Source organism: Chlorocebus sabaeus, chromosome 29, assembly GCF_047675955.1.
Source record: "Chlorocebus sabaeus isolate Y175 chromosome 29, mChlSab1.0.hap1, whole genome shotgun sequence".
Lineage (NCBI taxonomy): Eukaryota > Metazoa > Chordata > Mammalia > Primates > Cercopithecidae > Chlorocebus > Chlorocebus sabaeus.
In genome coordinates, this window is record NC_132932.1 from 18,168,389 (window position 1) to 18,191,915 (window position 23,527).

A 23,527-nucleotide genomic window follows, 5' to 3' on the forward strand; every position below is an offset into this window, starting at 1 on the left:
CTGGGAAGCCAGGGCGTTGTTTGGCTGACTTGCAAAGTGCAGGCTGGGTTACGAGCGGAGGAGGAAGCGGTGGGGAAGGATGGGAAGGGGGTGGCTGAGAAGAGTCTCACACTACATGCCTGTCACAGCCTCAGCCACTGCAGCTACAAGTAGGGTTACCCTCCCTGCCATGGTGGCCCCAGATCCTGACCTCAATTCCTGCACAACCCAAGGATTGCTTTTCTTCTTGGAGAGGAAAATAAACATTCTTTGAGCCCTAGCATATTTCAGGGAATGTGCTTGGGCTTTTTACAAACACTATTTTAGTTCATTGTTATGATGCCTCCATGAGGTCAGCATCATTATCTCTATTTTACAGATAAGGAAACTGAGGCCAGGGGAGGTCACCTAGCTTGTCAGTGACAGGCTGGAAAGTGAAACCCAGTGCTGACCCCAAAGCTGTTGTTTTTTCATTATACCAAACAGTTTTCAAAAATAGTGCAGGGAAGAACCAGAGGGGAGAAGGCATGATGATGCCTGGCAGATGGACTTCTCTGTGGAAGTGAGCACACCTCCCTGGAGTAGCTTGATGTTTTATTTTCTTTGAGAGAAAGATGAGAACACATGGGGACAAGAAGAATGAGAGTTACAAAAGCCATTTACACAGGTCCCATTAGCAATCCCCTTCCCTCTCAGCTTCCAACTGGATTCAAGCCCCAGGAAAGCATCTCAGTAGTGCAATGGTTTGGACACGGGAAACAGAGAAAAAATTGCTTCCATCCTCAAAGGATCTGTAGCTCTGTTTATAGTCCCTTCTCCTCAGTTTCAGATTTCCTGCAGGCTTAAGGCTTCCTAATAGAAGTTTGGTTTGGTGTGAGGTGTTTGATAGCCATTGGGATGTCTTGGGCCTGTAGGGGACATGATTGATGTCATCTTTGAAAAAAATGGAGCCTAGAACAGGTTAGAATTCAAAGGCTGAAAGCTGAAAGGGTTGCTAAGAGGTCCTCATATCCTTCTGGGCATAAGGCTGTCTAAGATAGAAACTGTAGAAGTAAAAAGACAAGGGAAGTTACTTGCAATATCAGGAAGAAGGGACTGATGGGACTTGAATCTGAGAAAGAAAAGACGTCACAGAGCCTTTTGAGTAGATGTGGTCAATGGATGGTACTTTCATGGTCCTTCCATGTACTGTGCCCAGGGCAGACATCACTAATCGATCACAGAGGGTTTTTTTTTTTTTTTTTTTTTGTCCTGCTCAACCACAGACCTCTTCGAATCACAGCACTCTGTGTTAGCTCTTGCCAACCCATTAGTATTGTACATAAGTTAAAATTGACTCACCATCTCTGCTGTCATGTTTCAAGTCAGGAGCACTCAGTAAAGGTAGTTTGGGAAAGTTCAGGTGGTAAGAGAGTGAGCCATTCTGTCCATATTTACTCTTAAGAGTTGAGGGGAATGTGTATTGTGATAACAAGAACTTCAGGACAGGGGAGAGGTTAGGCATCAAGGGTAGAGCTGTAGAACTGGAATCAATCTCTAATTAGGCAGTAATTGAAGTCATGTGAATGGAGAGAGTGGGTGAGTATATGAGGAAAAGAACAGACGGTTTATTGCTGGAGGAAAGGAAATGGGTGGCAATGCTGAATCAAGGGAGGGAAAAGCGAACAGGAGAGAAGCCTGCATTTCCTTCACTTGGGTGAGGAAGGCTACCACTCCAGGTCCTTAAATGGAGCCCTCTGGAACCTTCAGAAATTCCAGAGCTGGTTGCCTTACAAAATACAAAGGTGAATATCATTTCCTCCCTTTCAGGCCACAGATGTAAGTCGGTGTTCCTCCCAGTGCTCAGGTCTTACAGGAGCTGGCCCCAGGGCCTGCCTCCCTCCTGCAGCCCCTGCTCTACATTCTTCTGCAGCCCCTATTCCAGCCTACTCTTCCTTCTTCATCCTGTGACTTCTCTCTTCTTCTCTGTGGTCTGGTCGCATCCGGCTTGCTGTGCACGAAAAAGAGGGCTGGCCGCCACAAATGTGATCTTGTCTTTCTGATGCTTACCTTGACTAATCACACTGACACCCTCAGGTTCTGCGATAATTATTCCTGCAAAGTCAAGGACTCCCTTTCCTCCTAGTGACCTGAACTTACCCTCTAACAATGAAAATGCCCCAAGCTTTGGAGTGACTTTTCTGCATTAACTCTGAGGCAGAGTTGCAGTGAGAAAATCTACCCTTTTAATAGGTGAAAATATTGCCCTCATAAGTCTTTATGCAATGCACTTGAGCTTAATGCTCACTTACCAATTCGCCTTTATAACTTCCATATTGAGTGAATTAAATCCTCCATGCGGGTAGTTATTAAAGAAGTGATAAGTGCTTTATAATTCAGTAAAGGGTGGCCTGGCCATTTCATATTTTCCTAAGGAAATTGGCCACCCGAAGGGCAACACTCTCAGAACCCCTGGGGCCAGCTGATTTTAGGGACAGAGCTCGCACTATTGGATTACTTTCAAGCCAGCTGCTCAGGCCTGGACCAAACTCCTTCTCGCTCAGACTTTTTCCCCCAAGACCCATTGGGGAGTAAGGGTCAAAATCAATGTCTGTCTCCCTGCCTGAGGCTGTTTTTACTCTTGATCAAAGGCCTCCATTTTCTCCCCTGGTTCAAAGCTAAGATGTCTAGTAAGGATCAGAGGTTTTGTAATCAACATGATTTGATTCTCATCTGTAGACAGGAGGAGACTTTCTCTAAGGGGCTACAAGGGTTCCAACCCTCTGACCCCAATCCCATGGGCACAGCTTGCTCCTTTATACTTTAGACTCTTCAAGTGGTTGGAAAAAGTGCTGTCCCCATCAAGACCTTGGTAACCACAGATTTTTCATGACTTGTTGCGAGGTCACAGGGTTCTGAGGAGGGACAGTCATTTGTTAATTTGTTTATTTAAAATTTCTACTATGTACCAGGAACTTGGATGAGTGTTGCAGATACGATAGTGAATAAGAGAGGTTGCCTGCCTTCAGGGAACCTGCATTGCATTAGGAGAGAGACACAAGGGTCTTTGTGAACAAGTGAACACATAGGTGACATAAGGTTTTGACAAGTAATAATGAAGGAGTTATCTGGAGCATCATTTCTCAACCTTATTGCTACTGATATTTTGGAATGGATAATTCTCTGTTGGGGGTGGGGCTCTGTCTTGTGCATTGTAGCAGATTAATAACATCTCTAGCCTCACCCCTCTAGACACCAGTGGCACCGGCCCAATACTGACAATCAAAACTGATGTCTTCAGACAATCCAAGCCTGGGGGGCACAATCCACCCCTGACTTGAGCATGAGCACTATTGATCTAGAGGAAGGTTCAGAGAATGACCTTAGCTAGGTTGGTCAGGGAAGGCTTCTCTGAAGAAGTGACATTTCAAAAGAATCCTAAAGCTGGCATCTTGGCTGAGGGACAAATAAATGCAAAGGTCCTGAGAGGAGGCCAGTGAGGCTGAAGTCAAGTGAATAAAGAGGGAGGGAGGTTTGAGCTGAGGAGAGAATGGCAAACATTACATCAGGCAGGATCCTGCTGGTCATGATGGAGTCTGAATTTTCTCCCGAGTGCAAGCGCATAAGAAGCCACTTGAGGTTTTTTATTTGTTTTGGTGGAGTGCGTGATTAAATTTATATTCCAACTAATTCACTGGGCTTTCTTTGTGGAGGACAGATTTTAAGTGGGCCGCAGCGGAAACAGTAGTCATGTTTTGGAGCAAGGGTCTTTGTGAAAGGTGATGGTGGCCTGGACCCAGGTGATAATAGTGGATGTGGCAAGAAGTAGATAGAGTTGAAGGGTAGAATCAATGACAGGGTTTGGCTGGGACAACTCCATGATACCAGTGCCATTTATTGATATGGAGACAGCTCACTGGGAGGAAAGCAGGGGCTAGTATTGGGTCTGCTAAGATGTCAGCTAAACATCTGGAGCTCAGGGAAAGTTCTGCTAGAGATACACATTTGAGTGCTATCAGCACAAGGATAGTGCTCAGAGCAGAGCACTTGGGGGAGATTACCTTGGCTCATGAGAGTGGAAGTGAGTAGAGGAGCCCTAGGCTCCCTGGAAGACTCCAATATTTAAGGATCAGGCAAAGAATACAACATCAGCAAAGGAGCCTAAGAAAGAATATCCAGAGAGTAGAAAGAAACCCAGGAGAGAGCATAGTCAAGGAAGCCAGGGAGGAAAGAATGTTTGAAGGAAGAAAGAGTGATTAATGGGGTAAAATGCTACCCAGTGACTGAATAATGGGTGACACAGAAGAGTCGATTGTATTTGCAAACATAAAAATCACAGGTGACCTTGACAGTGTAGTTTCAGTAGAGTGGTGGGACCGACGACAAACTGGGATGGAGAATCAAAGGGAGGTGAGGAAGAAGGGCCTGCAGGTGTAGACGATTCTTTTAAACCATTTACCATAAATAGGTGTAGACACATGAGTTGGTAGTTGGAGGAGGACATGGAGTCAAGGAGGTTTTTTTTTTTTTTTTTTCTTTTTGTAGATGGGCTTTCCTAGAAGATGTTTGTATGTTGATGGAAAAATATAGCAGACCGAGAGTTGAGGGTAGGGAAGAGGAGGAGAAAAAAAATGAGTGTGTTCCTGAGAAGGTGGGAAAGGTTGAGGCTGGGTAGGAAGTCCACATGGGAAACTGATAGCTACATGGTTAAGGTCTGACATTGATCCCTTTGGAGATTCATTCGTTTATTTGCCTCGTGGTCACTATTTGCAAAACACTGGAACCACAGACTCCTGGCCTTGGCCTTAGAAAACTCATGCTTTGGTGAAGTCATGTAGGGACAGGAAAGGTGGAAAAGATGTGCCCGGGTGCCAAGGGCATTTCTGCTTCCTCCTTGTTTGGTGTGGGGGCCCTCCTACTTCCCCACTGCTGACCCTGACAGTGGGCATCAAGCAGGGACTTGGGCCTGGGAGAGAGCTCTGGATATGGGGCCCTTGAGACCTCTGAGATCACCTTCCTTTTGCTGCTGTGCCCTGTAGTTATGCCCCCAGCATGCCTGTCCCTGGGTGGGATGTTCAGTGGTGTGCTCGGGGCCACAACCCTCCCCAGAGATCAAGTTCAGGGTGCCTGTAGGGTCAGACCAGGGCTCTGGGCTGCTCAGGGGGCCAGGGTGAGGGCCGTGCAGGTGCTGAGTGTGGAGATCCTCTGGCAGTGAGGTGGGACAGCTGGGTGGCTACGTAGTACTGTCCTGGATGGCTTTCCAGGTATATACTTACTCAGGGGTAGCTGCCCCAGTTTGAGATTCTGGGGGTGAGTAAATGGTGAGGAAGACAGATATGATCTCTGTTCTCATGCATTATAGTTCTAATGTAGAGACACTGATGACAAACACATAATCAAATAATCTAATAAGACAATTACAGATGGTTATTAAGGGCTGTGAAGGACGTAAACAGGAGTTTGTGCCACAGAGCAACTGGAGGGGAAACGCGGGGGCTGCTAACACAGTAGGGTCAGGGCAGGCTTCTCTGAGAAGGTGATTTCTGAATGGAGATTTGAGGGATTGAAAGAAGCCAGGGATGAGTGTTTCATGTAGGAGGTCAGGTTGGGAATAAGCTTGGCATATTTAAAGACCAGAGACAGGACAGTGTGACTGGAGTCCACAAAACAAGGGGAGTGTGTTCAGAGAAGGAGCCCTGGAGGCGTCTGGTGGCCAGCTTGTGCAGGATCTTGTGGGTGGCTTCCCAGTGATGTCTGGACATCATTGGATTTTATTGTCATAGCCAAAGGAAATCATTGGAAGGTTTTAGGCAGGAGACAGTGGTTGCAATAATGTAGATTGCTGGAGAAGAGGGAAAGCAGGGAGGCCAGGTAGGACGGGATGCTTGTTCTCCAGGTTAGAATAGGTGATGGTTACCTGGAGCATTGATGTGTAGGCAAGCTGGGGTTGCCATACTGTGCCAGCCCGAGCAGCAGCAGTAAAAATAGAAGCAGATAGGCTGGGGAGAGGTAGGGTAGGAGGCCACAGGCTGGGGTTCAACCACAACAGCCTGGACTCCCCAGTGAACTGGCTGGCTCCCAGAAGAAATCTCGCTCCTGGGAGTTAGCCCTTTTCTTAGTGGGGTAGCAGTGAAGATGTGCCCTTGATCTTTTCCTGTTAGGAGACACAGCATCTTTGCACCTGCAGAACACAGGTGTGTGCACAAACATTCTTCGTTCCTGGCACAATGCTTTGGAATTGATCAGGAAGCCAGCACAGATGCTGTCATCTTCCATCTGTTCACTGCATGATCTGAATGTTCCTTTCTGTGGTCCCGGGGGTGGTCCCAGATGTGAGGCTGGTTCACCGTGGTCCTTGGCACACAGCTGCTCGTAGGCTTGTGTGCTAACGTGCTGGCATGCTGGGGTCACTGGCACAAGCTGCTCCAACCCCTGCCTGCTTGGGGCTCTCGGGTCTGGCTCCCCAGGCATCTAGCACACTGTCCCCCACAACAGCTGTCAAGGGAGGGAGAGCAGGGTGACTTGGATAGCGTGATCCGATGCAGCTCCTCCCCAGCCCCCCTGATGCCTTAGCACCATGGAGCTGTTGCTCCAGACGGTTTGTTTATAATGCTAAACATATCAGATAATTGAAAGCTAATGCTGCTGTCTGGATCACTAGACATAATATGCCTGGATAACAAATCAATTTCCTCATTGCCCTACAAGGCTTCGGAGTCAAAAGCGCAGCACATTGTGTGTGTGTGTGTGCACACGCGCACTCAGGCATGTGTGTGCTCCAATGCCGACTTGTTAGGAAATGGAATTCCAGACTAGCTTCTGCAGGCACTAGCTGGAGAGAAGGGACACCTGTATGCAATCTTGTTGTTTTTGAAGCTTTTGCATTTTGTGTTGGAGGAGTAGAGTACTCACATATAAAAAACATCCGGAGGCCTAGGCACGTTGATTGCTTGAGGCCAGGATTTCGCAACCAGCCTGGCCAACATGGTGTAACCCTGTCTCTACTAAAAATACAAAAATCAGCCAGGCATGGTGGCACATGCCTATAGTCCCAGCTACTCGGGAGGCTGAGGCATGAGAATTGCTTGAACCTGGGAGGCAGAGTTTGCAGTGAGCTGAGATCACTGCACTCCAGCCTGGGTCACAGAGTGAGACTCTGTGTCAAGAAACACATACACACACACACACACACACACACACACACACACACACACACCCTGGGGAAACATCAGCTTCAGCTACCTCCTGCTAGTATTCTGACATAAAGTTAGTGGTGTACACTTAGGTATCACTATGTAAATGTGAATTGTGACTGCACCTCCAGGAAGGCTTCACTTAACTGGCAACTTCAGTTATCTAAAAGGAGGAACAAAACAAAGTCATATGAAAACAAGGGCAAATATCTGCCTATCTGTATGCATGTGCATGTATGTGAATGTGAATGTTTTCATATTCCCTTAGATCCTATTTATGCTTATATGCTTACTTAACATGCATTTCTAACAATACAAATGGAATCAACTATTTATTCCACTAGTGCCATGCATCCACACTGAATTGAGGACTTAGGCATTATCTTCGCTAACCCTCACCACAACTAGTTTTGCCATGGAAAAACTGACGGCTGGAGAAGCTCTAGTAACTGGCCTGAGGGCATCTGGCTTCCAGTGCTAGCCTGTCATCTCCATGTCAGCCTAACTCCAGGTGCCAGCTCTTACCTATTGGGCTCCAAGAGGCTGCAGAGGAGACTGGGCACTGCACATTTGGGAGGGAGGAGGGGCCCTGGGGACAGCTTAAGAGGTGATGGCCTGCAGCCTAATATCAAAGAAAAAGCCAGAAAATAGATAAAATGGATGTGATAACCATTGGAATAGGAAATCATATCAGGGTAAGGCCATTTGTAGTAGGGCTACAAATTCTGCATCCTTCAGGGACTTCTGAGGGTTTTGCTGTGTTACAGCCTGGCAGACTCATTAGGCTGGTCGTATTGATGTAAGGTCATCAGGAAAATGTAAATCATGATCTGTCTACTCCGCTTAAAAAGGCAAGGACGTGTGTAATGCATTTTAGGTGGAAAAAAGAAACACCCAGCAAGGAAGTTGAAAATGCAAAGGGTTTTGCATTTAAATTTAGTTGTCTGGAAAATTTGGTTATGAAGAAGAGCTCATTAATAGCAGTGAGAAGTCACAGTGAAGATAACAGCAATCTGACAGCAAGAGAGGAGCAGGAAAAGCTTAGAAAAATGAGGCAATACTGGGCCTGCTACCTGTAGAGAAAGGAAGGATGTTCCTAAGTTCCACCAACCAAGCTCCTGTCTTGCCAACTGCCCAGGGAAGTTCTGCCAGGTAAAGGGTGCCTTGTCCCTGTTGTGTACTTCCTCAGTCTTCTTAGTCCTCTGGGGTTAGATGGTGGTCTTTGTATCTTTGCAAATCTTCTATTCTATAGTTCCGTGTATTCTACAATTTTCTGCATAGAAGAGGAGTAAACATGAAACATTAAATATTGAAGGTAGAAACAACTCTTAAACATATCCACATGACGTATTTTTAATTAAAATATGGACCACACGTTCTGTACCATCCAATTTTGGGATGCTTGGAGATTGCCGATTCATTTTCATATTGGCCCAAGCAAAACAGAAGGAAGAAGAGAAAACTGTGGTACAATCTGGTTGGGAATGGTGGCTCACACCTGTAATCCCAACACTTTGGGAGGCCGAGGCAGGTGGATCACCTGAGGTAAGGAGTTTGAGACCAGCTTGGCCAACATGGTGAAACCCCATCTCTACTAAAGATACAAAATTAGCTGGGTGTGGTGGCACATGCCTGTAATCCCAGCTACTCAGTAGGCTAAGGCAGGAGAATTGCTTGAACCTAGGAGGCAGAGGTTGCAGTGAGCCAAGATTGCACCATTACACTCCCGCCTGGGTGGCAAGAGTGAAACTCCATCTCAAAAACAAAACAAAACAAAAAAGGAATTGCAATCTGATTTATTCTAGCACAAAGGATGTTTGCACTCCCCATTAATTAAATATCAATTAATATTTAATTTATGCCATGTCCCATTATAAAAAAGGCTATGAAGCAGCTATCTGTGATCCTGGGTCTCTGGGACCTGGTGTTGCTGTTGTGAGTCACTGAGAGTGGCTGTGTTTCCGACTGATTTTCTAGGATTGCCGAAGAGACTCTGCATGGCCATTCCCTGACTCCATTCCCCCTTCTAAGCCCACCTGGAAGCATCATGAGATCTTGATCCCAGAGGTCTACCTTGACTTCACTGAGGTTTTTGAGTTCCTGACCTAAGCCCGACTCTGGCTCTGGAGGTCAATGTCATCATGTATTATGCCCCACTGTCTCCCTCCCTCTGGAAAAGTGGTGCCCACTAGCTCTTGGCACAGTAGTGGCTCTGTGCAATGGAAGGGCAGTGGTGAGAGGGTAGGAGCAGGGCATTGAGCTGATTTTCTGAGTGGAGCATTTCACATTTCTATGGAATGAAGAGGCATGAGAAATCCAGGAGAGGAACTTTCAGTGGAGAGAAAAGGCTCTGGGCCAGTGGGTTCCAGCCAGAGATGGTGAGAAGAGACCACTATTGCTTCTGGAATGTGTAGCCTGGCTTGGGTCATGGTCCAGCAGGCCAACACACCCGTCATTTCCTCTCAAGAAATGCCTGTGACTTGAGAGGGTCCTGGGAGCTGTGGCTTGCCCGTTTTGTTCTCTCACCTGGACTCAGTGACCTAGAGGCAGACTTTTTTGTATTGGCCTGAGGCCTGGTAATGTTTGCTGCAAAGCAGTCATTTTCAAAATTGATGTTGTTTTGAGCCATGAGACTCTTGCTTTAATAGCCCTCTTAGGCAGAAGCTTTATATAATAAAGCAGGATTTCTCAATCCTGGTGCTGTGGACATTTGGGGTTGATGATTCTTAGTGGTGGGGGCTGTCCTGTGCATTGTAGGATGTTTAGCATCATTTCTAATCTCTACCCACTGTAAGCCATTGTTACTCTCTTTCCCCAGCTGTGACAACCAAAAATGTGGCCAGATATTGTCAAATGTCTGCCGAGGGGCAAAATTGCCTCCTTTTGAGAACCCATGTATTACGAGACTAAAGTGGAGGTAATTTATTTAAAGTAGGAGTGGGCACCTGATGTGCCACCCTTTGCCCTCTTTCTTCTCCCTCCACTCTCTGTTTCTGATTGAACCGGGACACCCAGATTGAGAGCAGAGCTGCAGGTTCCTGTGGGGGCCACTGCCATGCACTCTGCAGAATTGCACAGTCCCTTGGGCATTGCTCTAAATTCTTTTCCTCCACAGTGGGAGTGGGTTTGTAAGATGTCCGGGCAGAGATGAGCTGGTCCAGCCTGTGGTCCTGGAACAGGGAAACCAATCACTGCCCCCACAGGGTTTAGGTGCCTGGCCTTCCTCTAGAAGTGAATAGGTATTGATTTTTTTTTTTTTTTTTTTTTTTGAGACAGAGTCTCACTGTGTCATCCAGGCTGGAGTGCAGTGGTGTGATCTCGGCTCACTGCAGCCTCTGCCTCCCAGGTTCAAGTGATTCTCCTGCCTCAGTCTCCCGAGTAGCTGGGATTACAGGCGCCCACCACCACACCTGGCTAATTTTTGTATTTTTAGTAGAGACAGGGTTTCCCCATGTTGGCCGGGCTGATCTCGAACTCTTGACCGCAAATGATCCACCCACCTCAGCCTTCCAAAGTGCTGGGATTGCAGGCAGTATTGATTGATTTTAAAATGACAAAACAAATGCTCAATGAAAACAACCTGGACAGCCCTGAAAATCACAGAAAAGGGGAAGCCACGTGTAATCGTGCTGGGTTGAGGTACTCACTTACCATTAAAAAAAGCAAACCAAACCTGCTCTTTTACTATATATACATACACACACACACACACACACACATATATATATATATATAAAATATTACATTATATTTTTTAGAGCCTGCCCTTTTCACTAAAAGTGGTGGTCTCCCTAGTGGCACACACACATCAGCCAGCAGAGTCACAGCGCTGACCCTCCTGGTTGGGTACCAAGTGGTGAGTCATAGGAGAACTTGGCAGGTGCCCAGCTGATGCCATCCAGAAATGTCAGGGCCTCATCTTCATCCTCCTGCTCTTCCTCGGAACCTGCTCTGACGCAGTGTCTGTGCACTCCTTGAACCTGCTGGAATCTGCTGTATAAACTCCTGCTGGAACAGTTTTCCTGGAGGCCATGAATGACAGGTTTCCTACCCCTCTACACTCCGCCACGTGGGGTTTTTTATCAATGATTGCGGAGAAATGACAACTTCCAGCAGAAGCCTGATGCCATTTTTAGCTTGAAAACTGAGAACAAGACTGCTCAGTTTCTGTAAGGCACAGGAGGAAAATAATCAGCACAACCAGCTCTGCCTGAGGACTTAATGTATGTCCCACAATGCAAAGGAGTTTCCTTTTTTATCATAGTCTTTTGCTCTTCACATCATTCTTAGGAGGCAGTTATTTTATTATCCCCATTTAATAGATGAGAAAACTGAGACACAGACAGAAGAAGAAACCTGGACAAGGCACATAGATAGGGGCACTGATGGGACCAGGATACGCGTTTTGACCATCAGCTTCTAGGGCAGGAGTCGACAACTGTTTTCTCTAAAGGGACAGAGAGTAAATATTTCAGGTTTTGCAGGCCATATGGCCTCTGTAGCAACTATTCAGCTCTGTTATTTGTAGCTTGAAGATAGCTATAGATGACAGTAAATGAATGAATATGAACATGGAAATTTGAATTTTGTGTAGTTTTCATGTGTTACAAAATATAATTCTTTTGATTTTTAAAAATGTAAATGCCATTTTTAGCTCTGGGGCTGCAGGAAAGCAGGCAGCGGGCTGTAGCTTGATGACTACTGCCTTAGAGCCCTGACTCCTACTCACACTGTTGCACTGTGGCTATAAAAATGCCATTTCCTGATTTAGGAAAACTCAGACCTACCCAACGGAGGAGGTGGGGACCATCATTCTACTTACCGGAGGACTCTTTGCATCAAGGAGTTCATTCATTTCTCTGCCATATCTCAGTGCGTGCATAAGTCAGGGAAGGGTCAATTTGTGGGCATAAGGACGTGAGGGCTGAGAAGGGTAAGGCTCGAGAACATGGTAATGATTGACAACTCAACTGTAACAACACATTTATGGAATTATAATGTGGGCTGAGAAAAATGATTTCATTGATTTAAACAATTGGAACAAAGTTGCTTGTTGGGAGCAGATCCTTATAGGAAGCTGGGCTTCTGTGAATGAGAAGTATTCTGTACCATCATGGTGATCTACTTGGTAATTTACAAAGCCCAGGGAATACACTGGGGGACCTGGTGACACAGATAGTTCTACTCCTCTGGCGCTTTCTTTTCATCTAAAATGTTGCCAGGTTCCCTGCCATGGTGGGACCAGACCACCCAAACTGCTCTGGGGCTGTAAGGCTTCCAGGGAGAACTTTGGCATTGGAATCTAATACCAACCTGGCCACCTGGTCCATGTCCCCAGCAGATGCCAGTGTCTCTGGCTGCTCAGCAGGGACTTTGAGAGAATGTGGTACAAAACAGGTTCTCAGCATACCTTGTCACCGTGTGGCTCTGAAATGCTTCCAGAGGCCCTGGCAGCCATAGTCCTGCTGCCTTGCTGGCTCTCACTCAACTTGGTGGCAGATGGCAGAGCTACGGGTGTGGTGGTGCTGGGGAGGAGACGTCTGGGGAAGGTGGCTGTCACTTTTCTGGACAGAGTGTGCCTGGGTTAGTTCTGTCCCAGGATGAGCTGTCACCTCTCTGCACTCTTCACTAAGACGGTACTTAGACTTCATGGCCACTGATCAGAGTAAAATCCTGGGAGGATGGGGTGGGCAGTGGAAGGCCTTTTCCTGAGATTCTTTGGTGCCTCTTGGGATCGCAGGTGTGTACGAATGGGCATCTTTCATACCCCTTTACAGCTGCAAAGGGATTTGATAATCAATAGCATGATGGTTCTCAACCTGGGGACCCCAAAAGCATTAATGAGGGGTGTTTATTTCTGGAATTTGGTCAATATAAAAATAATAAACCCAGAAATCAGATCCATACCCATGACAAACCTTCTCATGCTGACAGCATGTTGAGTTTCTTTGCTTTGGGCTGGAATGTATGCACTGGATCAGTTAGCATGAGTTTGTGTCTGTTGATAAAAAGCTCTGGTTAACAGTGATTTATAGCTCTGATTAATAAATCCAAGAAGATTAATTAACTAGCACTTAATAGATGTAGTGTGCTGGCTAGATATAAACCTCTTAAACATGGGATCTCTTGGGGCAAAGTTCTGAAAGGAGATCTTCATGATGAAAAGGGGAGAAACTGCTGATCCAGTGCAACTCTCCTCTTTTACAAATGAAGACATTCGAGACCCAGAGAGGTGGAAGCACTGGCTCAGAGTCACTGGGTCCTGAAGTCTCAGATGAAGATAGAGTTTGTGTCCTCGACTGCCAGGTTCCCATTCTTTCCATGACACCCTAGTGACTCCAGGATACTTAGGTGGCCCCCACTCTCTGGAGTCAACTCCACCCAATCAAGCCATTGGTTTTCTTGAGCTCCAGGAGGGATTGGGCTGTGGGTCACCCAAAGATGGCTTCCAGGGTCTAGACCCTGGTGATGCTGGAAGTAGGTGTGTGTCCCTCCTTGGCTATGCCTGCTGGCCAGTCAGCCACCCCCTCCTTTTTTAAAGCCATATCATTTGTATTGTCTTTATGGGCAATAACTAAGGGGAAAAAAAAAAAGGGGCCAGCCCTTAGGAAATTCTGAATAGGAAAAAGAAAGAAAGGGAACAGAGGAAAACTGAGTTAGGAAGGCAAGCAGGGAGATTGAACTTCACGTCTTTAAATAGCATCTTTTTGGAGCTGATGAGGATTCAACACAATCTATGGGCCAGGAACTTGGAACCAATGAATCCAGTTAATTCTCACAACAACTCCATCAGGCAGACAGTATGAACCTCACCATACAGAGGAAGAAACTGAGGCTCAGATTTATTTGGTGACTTGACAAAAGGCCTGGCTGTCAATTAACTCATCAGGGATCCAAACCCAGGTCTCTGTGGCTCTAAAGCCAGCCCCATTTCTGTTGCATCTGGTGACCCTTATCTTTCCTCCTCCCCTACAGACACATAGAGAACTGGCGCAGTCTTCACACGCTCAATGCCGTGGACATGGAGCTCTACACTGGACTCCAAAATCTGTGAGTGCACCCGGCCACAGAGAGGTCTTTCCCTGTGGAAGGGGCGGGTGTCACCTGGTCTGCCTTCTGGGGTGGAGTGAGGGGCACAGCAAGGCTGCCATTGGTGCTTCCCCTGCTGGGTCTTCTTTTGGTAGAGTTGACAACATACACTTAGGGGACACCAGAGGCTTCAAAGGCCATCTCTTCACAACCCTTTGTTTCACCCTAGTCTAGAGAGGCAAGGGGGTTGCGTGAATTCCCATCTTGAAGGTAGGGTTTCAAGGCAGGCCCAGAACCCAGGCATGCTGTGTGAGTGTCCTTTCCCTAGCCTTATGCTTGACTGATGAGCCCCATGGAGTATGAGATTTCCCAGCTACCTCCTCCCTTGGATGTCAGTGCTAGTGACTGTGGGGACCTGGTGTGGGGAGAGGGACAAGGAACAAAGAGGGCTGCAGCCCTGCCATCACTGGACCAGCAGAAGCCCTGGTCCTTACCCACTGGCCAGGATGGATGGAGGGCAGCTGCCAGTACGACCCCTGACCTCCCAGTCTCACACAGGGCCCTGGGGCAAGTGAGCCCAGATGCCTCTACTGAGCACCCCAGCGGGCCACCTGTAATGACTGGCAATGAAGAGGTGCAGATGACCCACAGGGCGGCTGCAGGGCCAGCTTTAGCCTCACCCCCTGCCAGCCTCAGCCCAGAGCAGACATCCCTCTGCCACTTCAGCTCTGCTGATCCTCTTTTTCTCTCTGTCTAGGACCATCAGGAACTCAGGACTTCGGAGCATTCAGCCCAGAGCCTTTGCCAAGAACCCCCACTTGCGTTACATGTGAGTAGAGCTGGGCTGCAGGAATGGGAGGAACATGGCAGGGACTCTCGGGGCAGTGAAGCTGGAGACCTGAGGTCTAGACCTGGCTTTGCCTCCAGGAGCTCTTGGGTGAGGTTTTGAACTTTCTTGGGCTTCCAATTTTGCCTCTTAAAAGTATTATTTTGGGTTTGATGATCTCTGAGGTTCCTGTCAGAAGGAAAAATCTAGGACTAGGGGCTGAGAGGGAAAGTCAGTCTCCTGACACCCAAGTTTGTTCACTTTCATGATAAAACTTGCAACTTTATGGGAATGCAAATGATAGGGAATTCTACTCATATGTAATGTGAATACTACACTTCTGAGACCATACATAGGCCCATAAGAGTGTGTATGTGTGTTAGGACTTGGGGGTTGCAAGAAGAAAGAAAGCATGGCCAATAGCCAGTGTTATGTCTAAATGGATTCTGGGTTCAGTGGGGAAAAGCTCAGAGAAGTGGAAACACCTGTATAAAGTCACACAGCTTTGTTTGGGACAAGCTAGAGGTCAGGTGGTTATGGGTGGGGGTTCCTGTCTGTCTGTGCCTCCTTCACCCTGTCTCTCCCCTTTCCCTAGTGGGGATAGAATCACAAGAGTTGATGCTTCCTCTCTAAGCCCAGTTCTAGGCAGATAGACTTTGGGATTTAATTGAGGACTGCCATTTCCTGGGGAGAAAGTGGGCATGAAAGGAAGCCTGGGGTGAGTGATTAGGGGAAGTGCCAACCTGCTGCACCTGTAGAGGGGTACTTGTTGTCTGGGTCAACTCCAAGGATAGTGGCCATCTCGGACATCCACTGGGCATATTCCCAAAGAGTAGAGGCTCTGCAGGAACCAGGTGGGGAGGGGTCTATTGCCTTTGGGGAGAAAGTGGAGAAGTGGTGTGCCTTGGGCTAGTCTTTCCTGTGGCCACTTAAAAGTTTCACTGACTGAGCACTTTGCTCAGAGGTTCCAGGTGTTTATTTTATTTTATTGCATTTGGAAGGGCAGCTGGGCTGGAGAGAAATTGCATGCACAGGAGCAGAACATCCAGGGGAGCTGTGGGAAGTGGAAGGTAGGGGAGGTGGGGAAAGGGAAGAGATCACAGTGAATCCCGGTGGTGGAGTTATTTTTTCTTTTCTGGGGGTCCTGACCTTACCCCCAGGCTCTGTGTGTTTTCCCAAGCACATAGTGAGTGCTCGATAAATATTTGTTTATCAGTATGGGCACCTCTGCTTTCTGTGGAGCTTTCTTTTCTCTCTCTGGAAATAGCAGGCTCTATGGCCACTGCTCAGGGCCAGATGTATCAGCTCCAGGGGACTGAGACCTCCCTTTCAGCTGTCTAATTTAGCTGTTGCCCCTTGCCCCAGGGTAGCGTCTGTGGTGAGAGTCTCCTGATGTGCGTTCTTTGCAACTGGAGGCATAGCTGGGACCAGAGGAGGGTCTTGGACCAGATGTTCCAGGTGTTTATTTTATTGGGGGTTTGAGTTTCACTGTAAAACATCCCAAGGGAAAGGCTGAGAAGGCTCTGTTTTCATAGTAATTAATGCAAGGGTCACAAAGCCAAATGCCCATAGTGGACCAGGTGGGGTCACGTGTTCCCTCCAAAGAGGCAACCAGTCATCAGTTCCAGCTGACTGCTGCCACATGGAGGTGGGTCCTGTTGTGGTCAGACTTGTTTCCAGAAGACTTGGAGATTCCATGAAACAACTCAAGTTTTAAATGCTGCCAACTAAAAACAAGGCCCTTCAACTCCATGGGCCAAACGAAACTACTTCCATGAGCAGAATGTGGCACATAGAGTGCCAGCTTGTGGTGCGAGGTCATATTTGGGGGAGGGACGCTGTCGATGTGAGAGAAACCCTCTTCTCTTTGAGGACAGGGACTGGGTGTTCAGGTTCCAGAGCCTTCTAGGGTATGGTGTCCCTGCAGCTCTTAGGGAGATGGAGAAGCTTCGGGACCCAGGCTCTGGGGTGGGAGCAGGGTTGCATCTTGGGCTGCAGGTGTCTCTGAAGTGGGTTGTACCAGAGCATGTCTTTGGCTTGCCCTTAAGGATCCTGGAAGAGGGCTGTGACCCATTGTCTCTTTTGGAATGACCTGGGTCTGCTGAGTGGTGGCAGCGATAGAGGCTTGTGGAGGTTTGCAAGATTCCCAAGGCTTTGTGGGTAGGAGGACCTAGTTGGAGTAGGACCCAAGGATACCGTTGAACCTGCTCATGACATTGGGCCCTGTTTTCTCCTGGACACATTGGCCACATTTCTCCTGGGCACACACTTGCCAAAGTACTTGCTATTGGTTACAGGGGGATTACCGAGAAGGATGGATGACCATTAGTTCACCCCTAGTTTGAGCCTGGCTGTGCATTAGGGGCAAGTCAGGGTGCTCAACCTCGTTCAAGAAAGTCAGCATCCAGTCAAGTGGCTCTGATAGGCACAGTGGGACGCCCAGAGGAGCCTGGGGGTCACAGAGAGACGAGTCAATAGGGTGAGGCATAGGCACTGGCTTCATCCACGGGTTTTATTTATTAACTTTTCTTATTTATGAAGACGCACATCAAATTCCCAATTGAGTAAATTTCCCGGCAGCTTTGGGACATTTTCTCCTGGCAAATGGGCCAGGTTTCTCTGCTGTCTCACAACATCTTCTATTTCTGTCCTCTAAATGCATTTACAAGTCTTCTGGCCCCAGCTGAGCAATCACAAGATGATCACTTACTCCAACACTAATTGCCGAGCCCTGGCTTGGTGGCTTTTTTTTTTTTTTTGGAGGCGGGGAGGTGATGGCTGAGAAATCTTTTCATCTCTCCTCTGTACAAAATAAGAAGTAGGAAGTGATATCATTGCCCCTAGTACTGATGTCAAATTGTCCAAATTGTTCTGATTGGTTGAACTGTCTCCCATCCCTAAGCTACCGGTGCATTAATCAGTGTAATTCTTCCTCATGGTAGAAAATGAATTGACAAAGTTTTGGCCAAGTTGTCTGCTACATGGTAGGCTGGAGATTAGGACTCTTGGGCCCTACTTCATGGTTTATGAGTGACTGACCATCTTTTCTTGACTGTTTCAGTTTTCTCTACCTTTTGTAGACTGTGGAAAATGAGATATGGATGAATACACATCAAGGGAAGCCCATTTTTGAGAGATGGGAATATTCTCCACCCTCGTATCCCTTCTCTGATCCTAAGAATTTTGGATTAAGGATTTTTAAGGATATGGATTTCTGAGATTGATAATTGGAATAGCTATATGCCAATCTGAAAAGTGGGCATAATAATAGTGTCTATTTTAGGGATGGGATGTGGTCAAGATTAAATGATAAGAGGCACATACAGCTCTCAGTCCAGTGCCCAGCAAATAGTGAGCGTTCAGAGAGGACAGTTGCTAGTAATGATAGTAATTAAAGTTATTATTGCTGGTGGTGATGATAGAATAAAAAAGAAGGGGTTAGGTGACCTTGATGGGTACTCTAACCACTTCTTTGTCCTGGAAAAGCTGAATTTCAGTCTCACAGTGGAGCCCACTTCTCTGGTGACTGGAATACTCATATTCTCCAGCGTCTTTCTTCATTGTACACTGACGAATAAATCCGGATGAGTTCTCTATTCTCTCCATTTATCCTCACTTGCTCTAGACTGTATGTAGACTTCTCTGTAGATGCTGTCAGTTTCACAAAGGACCTAAGCAATTGTAACTGATGAGCCAACAACTTTATTTATTTCCACCTGAGTAGAGATCTTGTCCACCAGCATTATTGAACTTGGGTTGTTCTTGGAGTCCTCTGAGCCCCGCTTCTGCAACCAGCCCCTCTTTCCCTTTATGGGGTGTGTTTTCTCTGATATGGCTCATACAGACTGGATCGCCACAGTCTGGGATCCCATACATGAAGAATGTAGATGTCTGCCTATTAGCTGCACTCGAACAATGGTACTTACTTTCATCATAGAGCTCTTTATGGTTTCCAAAGTGCTTTTCCATACATTATCTCATTGAATTCTCATAACCATCCTGGGGGCAGGAGTATGGTAGGCAGCTTTATTTTACAGCACAGAAGATAGGCTCAGAGAGGCTCTGACTTGTAAGTAGCAGAAGTAGAACTGCACCTAAGTCCTCTGATTCTCTTTCCAGGAATCTTTCCACTATAGCTCATGGGCCAGAAGAGGCAATGTTTTTTCACGGAAGCAATTTAAAAAGTTACTATGCTTTGCTAGTCATTACTGTGTTTAGAAAACCACATAGAACTGCTGGTATCAGAAAAGAAGAGGGAAAGGCTAATACTGGTTGAGAACTTCCTGTGTGCCAAGAACCGTGCCTGGTGCATTGGCAAATATGAGCTCACTTACTCCCCACAGTAGCTCTAAGTTAGGAGTCCTCTCTCCCCATTTCATAGATGCAAACACTGAAGCTCAGAAGTTATAACTGAGTTATCCTAAGGTTACACAGTAAGTTAGTGGAACAATCAGGATGTGGACTCTAAATCCTTTGAAACTGAAGTCCGTGTACTTTTTTACATTCCAGGAGCGTTTTGTCTCTCTGGTTTTCACAGCAAGAACTTCTTATAGGAGGGGTGGGCATCTTTAAAGTTCCGTGAAAGAGCTGCTCTTTCCCCCTGGGGATTCAGCACGATCCATCCTCAAAGAGCTCTGTTGAAAGAGCTCTGTTTAGTTCCTCTTTCTTTTCAGGTCAAATCCTATAATGACAGTTACATTACAACCTGAGTATCTTTATTACAAAAGATTTCTTAGCATTAGCCTATGGCCTACTTATTTCCAAGAATATTTAATGTAAGATTCCAGCAAGCCTAGAGAATTTATTTAATCCCTAGAGTTGATTGTGGTGGGATCTCTCTTGGGGTCCATTTCTTGCTCTTTTCCATAAAGCTCTAGATGCCGGACTAAGTTATTTCTCCTTCTTTTGGAAGCAAACGTGCACTCAATCTTTAGCTGGGAGTGCCAGTCGCCAGAGTAGGGTGAAAGATGGAGAATGTCCTGATTTGAGCATGATTGTATCAACTGTGTTATGTTTGCAAGGAGAGGAAGTCAGCGATGCTGGGTGGATAGGAAAAGAAGAGGTGGCCAGGATCCCTACCCTTTTAGGACACTGACTCCATAGATAATACATTTCTTTTGAGATTATTGGGGTGAAAAAATGGTGATATGAATTTATTACATATTATAAATTACTCAATATCCTTTCTCCTTGAAATAATCCCAGATTCTGAGTTTCAAGATGACGTGTAGATAGTATCTCAGTAAATTTTTGCTTTTCTGCCTGCCCCCTTACCTCTGCACTGAGACTTTTCTCCAAGTCCCAAAAGGATTGGCAACTGGCACACTGGTCTCCCTCACTGCTTCTCCACAAGTATCCTCTTTCTTCTGTTCTTTGTGGAGGAGTTAGCCATGAAATGCTGGGTAGCTGACAATGAGGAGCGTGGGCTTTGAAGATAGAAAGATCAGGGTTCAAATCCTAGATCTTTCACTTCCTGCTGTTGACCTTAGGCAAGTTATTGAACTTCTCTGAGGTTTGAAAGGAAAGTAAGAGTTCCTACTTCATAGGATTGTTCTTAGCCTTAAATAAGACAACCCCTGGAAAGTGCTTAAGACAATGTAGTAGGAAAGACTCAATATATATTTTTTGCTATTATTAAAGAGTTCCTCCCTACACATGTTGGTCTCCAATTGTGTAGAATCATAGATAGTCAAAGCTTGAGGGGTCCTTAGAACCAGCTCCCAAATTTGTATTCCTATCCCTGCCCTTTAGCTTCCCATATCAAACTGCTTACTTGCATGCCCGAGTTGGCCAAGATGGGATTCTTGATTTCATACCAAGCCCTTCCTCCCAGCCTCTTCTTCCTCAGTGCTTCTTGTGCTTGTAAGTGGTACCATCCATCAAATTGCTCAGGCCAAAACCTTGGGAGACATTCTTGATGCCTCTCTTTCTTTTACCTGCCTGCCCTCTTCTTCTGACATTCAGTTTAATAAATTTCGTAAAATATTTTGTATCCATCTGCTTATTTACCCCTTCCATCCGCATGTCTATCGTCTTGGTCCAAGTCATCATCCCCTCCTCTGACACTGTGACAGTAACCTTCTAACTTCGGTTTTCCATGCCTTCACTTTTGTCTGCTACATTTCATTGTCAACACAGTTGCTAGAGGGATATTTTATTTATTTCTTTATTTTACAATTACTTGTTGTTTATTTGAAATTGAAATTTAACTAGGCGTCTTGCATTTTTCTTTTCTTTTTTTTATACTTTAAATTCTAGGGTACGTGTGCACAACGTGCAGGTTTGTTACATATGTATACATGTGCCATGTTGGTATGCTGCACCCATTAACTCGTCATTTACATTAGGTATATCTCCTAATGCTATCCCTCCCCCCTCCCCCCACCCCACGACAGGCCCTGGTGTGTGATGTCCCCATTCCTGTGTCCAAGTGTTCTCATTGTTCAATTCCAACCTATGAATGAGAACATGCAGTGTTTGGTTTTTTGTCCTTGCGATAGTTTGCTGAGAATAATGATGGTTTCCAGATTCATCCATGTCCCTACAAAGGACATGAACTCATCCTTTTTTATGGCTGCATAATATTCCATGGTGTATATGTGCCACGTTTTCTTAATCCAGTCTATCACTGATAGCCATTTGGGTTGGTTCCAAGTCTTTGCTATTGTGAATAGTGCCACAATAAACATATGTGTGCATGTGTCTTTATAGCAGCATGATTTATAATCCTTTGGGTATATACCCAGTCATGGGATGGCTGAGTCAAATGGTATTTCTAGTTCTAGATCCTTGAGGAATTGCCACATTGTCTTTCACAATGGTTGAACTAGTTTACAGTCCCACCAACAGCGTAAAAGTGTTCCTATTTCTCCCCATCCTCTCCAGCATCTGTTGTTTCCTGACTTTTTAATGATCGCCATCCTAACTGGTGTGAGATGGTATCTCATTGTGGTTTTGATTTGCATTTCTCTGATTGCCAGTGATGATGAGCATTTTTTCATGTGTCTGTTGGCCTCATAAGTGTCTTCTTTTGAGAAGTGTCTGTTCATATCCTTCACCCACTTTTTGATGGGGTTGTTTGTTTTTTTCTTGTAAATTTGTTTGAATTTTTCATAGATTCTGGATATTAGCCCTTTGTCAGATGAGTAGATTGCAAAAATTTTCTCCCATTCTGTAGGTTGCCTGTTCACTCTGATGGTAGTTTCTTTTGCTGTGCAGAAGCTCTTTAATTAGATCCCATTTGTCAATTTTGGCTTTTGTTGCCGTTGCTTTTGGTGTTTTAGACATGAAGTCCTTGCCCATGCCTATGTCCTGAATGGTACTACCTCAGTTTTCTTCTAGGGTTTTTGTGGTTTTAGGTCTAACATTTAAGTCTTTAATCCATCTCGAATTAATTTTTGTATGAAGTGTAAGGAAGGGATCCAATTTCAGCTTTCTACATATGGCTAGCCAGTTTTCCCAGCACCATTTATTAAATAGGGAATCCTTTCCCCATTTCTTGTTTTTCTCAGGTTTGTCAAAGATCAGATGGTTGCAGATGTGTGGTATTATTTCTCAGGGCTCTGTTCTGTTCCATTGGTCTATATCTCTGTTTTGGTACCAGTACTGTATCCTTGTAGTACTGTTTACTGTATCCTTGTAGTACTGTTTACTGTATCCTTGTAGTATAGTTTGAAGTCAGGTAGCGTGATTCCTCCAGTTTTGTTCTTTTGGCTTAGGATTGTCTTGGCAATGCAGGCTCTTTTTTGGTTCCATATGAACTTTAAAGTAGTTTTTTCCAATTCTGTGAAGAAAGTCATTGGTAGCTTGATGGGGATGGCATTGAATCTATAAATTACTTTGGGCAGTATGGCCGTTTTCACAATATTGATTCCTCCTATCCATGAACATGGAATGTTCTTCCATTTGTTTGTGTCCACTTTTATTTCGTTGAGCAGTGGTTTGTAGTTCTCCTTTAAGAGGTCCTTCATATCCCTTGTAAGTTGGATTCCTAGGTATTTTATTCTCTTTGAAGCAATTGTGAATGGGAGTTCACTCATGATTTGGCTCTCTGTTAGTCTGTTATTTGTGTATAAGAATGCTTGTGAGTTTTACACATTGATTTTGTATCCTGAGACTTTGCTGAAGTTGATTATCAGCTTAAGGAGATTTTGGACTGAGATGATGGGGTTTTTAAAATATACAATCATGTCATCTGCAAACAGGGACAATTTGACTTCCTCTTTTCCTAATTGAATGCCCTTTATTTCTTTCTCCTGCCTGATTGCCCTGGCCAGAACTTCCAACACTATGTTGAACAGGAGTGGTGAGAGAGGGCATCCCTGTCTTGTGCCAGTTTTCAAAGGGAATGCTTCCAGTTTTTGCCCATTCAGTATAATATTGGCTGTGGGTTTGTCATAAGTAGCTCTTATTATTTTGAGATACATCCCATCAATACCGAATTTATTGAGAGTTTTTAGTATGAAGGGCTGTTGAATTTTGTCAAAGGCCTTTGCTGCATGTATTGAGATAATCATGTGGT

General features: G+C 45.7%; 1 protein-coding gene across 8 annotated transcripts in view; it reads left to right on the forward strand.

Moving 5' to 3' along the window:
- The window catches only part of NTRK3 (neurotrophic receptor tyrosine kinase 3), a 402,674-nt gene that overhangs the window by 56,259 nt on the left and 322,888 nt on the right, over window positions 1–23,527 (forward strand). For all 8 annotated transcript variants that reach the window (XM_037987726.2, XM_037987720.2, XM_037987721.2 and 5 more), the window contains exons 2-3: window positions 14,127–14,201; window positions 14,938–15,009. In XM_037987726.2, the coding sequence (XP_037843654.2) occupies window positions 14,127–14,201; window positions 14,938–15,009 (147 nt within the window). The remainder of the gene's footprint in view (window positions 1–14,126; window positions 14,202–14,937; window positions 15,010–23,527) is intronic.